Below are 5,297 nucleotides of genomic sequence, written 5' to 3'. Positions count from 1 at the left end.
AGGTGCTTCTTCTTCTGCTAGTGCCAGTCACTAGGAAGCAGTGCTGTAAAGTGACGTTGGAGTTGGTAAAAGCCGCCACAAATTCAAAATTTAAATCAAAATTCAAAGCACGCAAAAATAGTAAATAAATCAATAGGTATGTGCTTACTTTAATAACTAAATATTATATGCACATTGGACAATGAATTATTATTTATTTATTTATTTTTTAACCAATCTATAAGTCGAAAGAGAGGGTGTATATATGTTTCATTTTCCGCTCGTAATTTATTATTCGAGCTTTAACAAGGCAAATCAATGCAAAATTTGCTGATCAAATAAAAGTAAGCCCGTTCACACCAAGCCTGGCCTGGTGTGACCATCCACGCAACGAGCGCTGGTCAAACTGCCTTGCGCACGCTATGGTCGCACTGCTCGCAGCAAGCCAGGCTTGGCATTCAAATTTCGATCGCGACGAGCAACAGGTGCGATTTTTGACATTCCGGTTCGCAGTGCAGCGCATTTCTCCCACTTGGCGCCCTAAGAAATCGGCCGGGGGCAAAAACCATACACCATGGTGTATATCGTGTGTGCGAGCTGACTTTCACTGCGGGTCAATTCAGAGATCGGGATCCCAGGCGACGCTCGTCTTTAATTAAGGCGCTTCGCACGCGTTGTCGTCGTTGTTTTAGATCCAATTTAGCTGCTTTAGCCGTTTTATCTGCTTGGTAGTTTTGGCCAAGTAGAAGAGGGGCTTCGCTGCGAACGTGTTTACGATTTTCTGTGCGATCTCAAGCTGCGATTCCAATGCGAGCTTCGCGTTTTCGCACTCGCAACTTCTTTTCGTCTATTTCTCACCCAGAAAACACAATCGCAGTCGACTGTTGAGTTGATTTTAGTGAGAAGAGGCAGTAAAAGAGCCATGAAAAATATGGCAAGAGATAAAAAAACACACAAAAACAGAAGAAGCAGAGGGCGACACTGTGCGAAGTACCGTTAGTGCGCGAGTGACTGTTTAATCATGATTTAAATAATGAGGAATTCGCGCTCGTAATTGATTTAAGTAGCGCTCGGCATTTGCATAATTTTCCCCATACGAACACACACACATGCAAGTCTGGAAAATCCGTTTTTCCTCTGCAGCAGCAGCAGCAGCACAACAAGTGCACATGTGTAGGTGTGTGCAGCCGTGCACGGCATGCATGCATGTGGCCGCGTGCAGGTGTATTGGTGCTGTTGTGAACCTAAATGGACAAGTTAGAATCCACATTCCACAACAATGGCCAAGAAAACGGCCGCCGATCTATCAGTTCCTTGGGCCAATCCAAAGATAATTGCAGTGCGGCGCTCCATTCGCAATTTACTCCGCAGTTGCGCACAGGCTCACCACTAACACACGATCACCTGGATTTTATGTCAATTTGTTTTTTATCCATACTGAGGAAAATATAAAGACCTCGCATGCGTGGGCCAATAGTAGTATTAATATTTACTAAGATCATAAACCTCTAGATTAGAACAATCTGAGGATCGGCAGATCTCTTTTGTGGAACAAATCTTCTTTAAGTGTACACATGGCTATTGAACTAAATCTATAACCGGTGGCCCTAATTATCATGACAATGAACTACAAAAAAGCCAACGAAAATAGCATGAACCTTTTAGAAGAAGCTATAGGAAAAAAAAGTCGCGGCATAATTAGAACGAGCGAAAGGTTGCACAGTGGGTTAAAGTTGGTGGTTTGGGTTAAGAAAGATGGAAAGCATCGGGTGAGATATAGAAAATGGAAAACACAAATCCTGTGTTACCTGTCCGCTTAGTGCGGAATGCCGACTGCGTGGAAAGAGCTCACGATAGCCTGCTGGGAATTAATTAATTGCTTTATTTGTAACCTTCGAAGGCAGATCACAATATTTAGGCCACAGAAATCTTGAGAATTTCACCCAAATTCATTCATATCACAGCCACATTTTACACAAAAAAGGTTCGTTTATTATTGAAAAACTGAGAGGAAATGGGGAAACGCTGTAGGCTACACATATTTTAGATGATTCTTTCGAAGCTTAGATGGATCCAACCTGAATTGATGCTGGGTTTGTTATTGTTTTTTCGAGCACCAAGCTTCCGATCTATTTTAAGAACCTTGGATGCAAGCTAATTTGCCTACGAAACGAATAACTCTCCTTCCGAACACAATGTAAACAAGTGGGCCCCATCCGTTCGGTCAGATATTGTATCTACACTCCAGATCTATTCCGAACCCACGTAGCCGCGCCGCCGTCCGCCCACGGAGCCGCAGAAAGCAACTGTAAACGGGGGAAAGGCCAGAAGAAAGAGCACAATTTTCAAAGAATTCATAAGCACGCGCTAATGCGAATACTAATGCCATTGGTGTTCCATCTCTCTGCTGACCACCATCCAGTGACCAGTATCCACTGGCCCCTGTCGTCCCACCTAACCACCTGACCACCGCCCAACTCCACCATCCCCCCGAACGACCACCGCCTGTTACCTGTGCGTAAGGTGTGTGGAAGCACCTGTTGTTGAACAACGTAACCGTGCGTGCCCGGCCGTTCGGGTTGCGTCTTATTAGAAGCCGCATTCGGTGGCCCCGGGGCCAGTCGGTAGAAAAAGAGAAAAACAAGAAAGAAAAACAAGGGAAACGAAAAACAGACCTGGCCAAAAGAAGCGAGAAACACAGCGCTGAAAACCGGTTAACGTGGAAATGAAAGAAAACCCTCTGCATTCACAGTCAAACTTCTGGCAGGGAAATTAATTTAGTCGAAATATTTGTACAACTTCTCACATCTCTTGAATTTAAAGCTTAGAAATCCCCAGCAAATGAAGGTTTATAGAATATATATAAACAAAACCAAAAACCCCAAATTTGCGTTCTCACTTCATATATCTTTAGTTCAAGCTAACGAAGTTTGACTGTAACACTTGCCGTATGTAAAGACTGATGTCGCTGAATAGTTGGTTTTTCTCTTTTTCCACAGATCGAATTTGGTGAAATCAATGCGTAGAAAGTGAAACGAGGCTTAGGCAAAGTTGGGGGAAAAGTGAAAAGCTGCGGAAAACTTGGCTGACCAAGCAAACACATTTGGACACACTTGCGTTGGGCGGATTGAGATTACGTGCTCCTCCAACCGATTTGCCTGGCCAGGAGCTGCAGTTGGAGCTTGAGCTGGAGCCAGAGCCACAATCAAACACCTGGGCGAGCGGCGGCCCACCTGCCGGCTTAGATGCGTCTAATCCAAACGGCAACCGGCGGTGCTGCTGCGTCCGTTCTGCAGACCCACTCCCAGGCGCAGTACAACTACACCAGCATGCGTGAAGATGATATCGAGCTGGCCATTAAAGTGGTAAGTTGCCCAGCCGGCTGCGTGAATCTCTTCCATTTGGATGATGAATGGTTGAAATGAGAGCACGGGAAGAAAAAAAGATGGTTACCTTTAGAGGAAACCCAAACCCAGATGAACAATTGATTTAATATCATATCAAGATGAGTTCTGAACATCCCAAAATGGAATGACTTCTTTCCAATATTAGTATATCAATCAGCTTCCATATACACATTAAGGCATTACCTCATCTAATAGTTTGCCTATAAACTAATTGTTTCAATATGACAGATAATAGTTAGATAGTTCGTATAGTTTTGCTTTCAGTGTAGTTTTCCCTCGCCAAGTGTTGTGAATGGCACCTGTGAGATAAAATCCGATGGAAATGTCCGTTGCTAATGGCGAAACTGCACGAATTAAGATTCTAGTTCAATTAGGGTTCTCCTCTCGCTAAGTAAAGTTGTTTCTAATGGGTTTTCTGGAATTGTTTCAAATTGATTTATATGGTGATTTCTGGATGTATCTTTCTGCAGACAAGACAAATTTGATTGACATTTACGCGCTTAATTAACTTAAATGGCTAACCGTTTTAAATGTCCAATAGAAAGCAAATAAATGTTGTGAACAGTTAATTTTCTCGCCTTCTGGTGAATAACAATACGTTTTTTTGCTTATGATTGAAATAGGAAATCATAACATAAGATTTTTTTTTAGATATATTATGAACACAACTCTGGTCTTTTCCATAGGTCATTGTTGGAAATGGTGGCGTTGGCAAGTCGTCAATGATACAGCGCTATTGCAAAGGCATTTTCACGAAGGACTACAAGAAGACGATTGGAGTGGACTTCCTAGAGCGACAGATCGAGATCGACGGCGAGGATGTGCGCATCATGCTGTGGGACACCGCCGGCCAGGAGGAGTTTGACTGCATCACAAAGGCGTACTACCGCGGCGCCCAGGCTTCCGTCCTGGTCTTCTCGACGACGGATCGAGCATCCTTCGACGCGATCAAGGATTGGAAGCGCAAGGTGGAGAACGAGTGCAACGAGATTCCCACAGTGATCGTGCAGAACAAGATTGATCTTATCGAACAGGCGGTGGTCACGGCCGACGAGGTGGAGACGCTGGCCAAGCTGCTCAACTGCCGGCTCATCCGCACCTCCGTCAAGGAGGACATTAACGTGGCGTCCGTGTTTCGCTACCTGGCCACCAAGTGCCATCAGCTAATGACTCAGAGCTACGACCAGGCGGCCGGAAACCAGCAAAACTCCAGCCATCCGCCGTACAGCAGCACGCCCACGATAAGCGCCTTCAGCCCGACCTTCACAAAGTCCAGCAGCGGCACCATCGTCCTCCGTCCGGCGAAGAAGGGCCATGGCTCCAGCGTGGCCCGGAAGCGAAAGATAGTGCTCAAGAAGTGCGGAATATTGTGAGGAGTTGTCGGATTAGCTGGTTGGATGGCGGCAGGGGCGACTCGGCTGGCAATTAATATCTGGAGCATATTTAACGCCTAATTATTTTGGAGCCTAATGATGTTGTGGCCGGGTGGCCAGCCAACCGTTGGATGCAACCACAGCCATTCACTAGTCGTGCACAGACTCCGCGTGATGTGGTTCAGACATGCTTACGGAACAGCAAAAATAATCGGAGGCAGCAAAGTGGATCTTCTGGATCTCCACGAAGATGAGATACCCTTGCGGGCGTACTGAGAAACTCAACATTTGATTTACACTACACAGCGGAATATTTGTATCATCTTTCGGGCCGGTTCCGATATCTCACAAGAATGTAAACAATTATGGTTTTGAATTTGAATTCCAGGCCGGATACTTAAATTGTTCTTGAACTCGAAAATTATAAGAAACACCCAAATCATTTAAGACATCATAGAATTAGCTGTCTTCTCGGTGTATTATTTGCAACTATTTAATACTTCTGTTTATAATTAAACTATATAGAACGTATATAGAC

At 44.7% G+C, this 5,297-nt stretch overlaps 1 protein-coding gene across 2 annotated transcripts; it reads left to right on the top strand.

The window, feature by feature from the left end:
• The first annotated feature begins 393 nt into the window (after positions 1–393).
• Positions 394–5,290, top strand: LOC117145439 (ras-related protein Rab-23). 2 transcript variants are annotated; one of them, XM_033311096.1, is made up of 3 exons: positions 394–464; positions 2,979–3,344; positions 4,073–5,290. In XM_033311096.1, exons 2-3 carry the CDS (start codon positions 3,225–3,227, stop codon positions 4,757–4,759), a joined length of 807 nt encoding a protein of 268 aa, XP_033166987.1. In that variant the 5' UTR covers positions 394–464; positions 2,979–3,224; the 3' UTR covers positions 4,760–5,290. The 2 variants fall into 2 exon arrangements, with proteins under 2 accessions (XP_033166987.1, XP_033166986.1); XM_033311095.1 differs by lacking the exon at positions 394–464 and having other exon boundaries at positions 2,854–3,344.
• The last annotated feature ends 7 nt before the right edge of the window (positions 5,291–5,297 follow it).

Source organism: Drosophila mauritiana, chromosome 3R, assembly GCF_004382145.1.
Source record: "Drosophila mauritiana strain mau12 chromosome 3R, ASM438214v1, whole genome shotgun sequence".
NCBI classification, from domain to species: Eukaryota; Metazoa; Arthropoda; class Insecta; order Diptera; family Drosophilidae; genus Drosophila; species Drosophila mauritiana.
The sequence above is the reverse complement of the archived record's forward strand: the minus strand, read 5'-3'. Positions and strand labels throughout refer to the sequence as shown.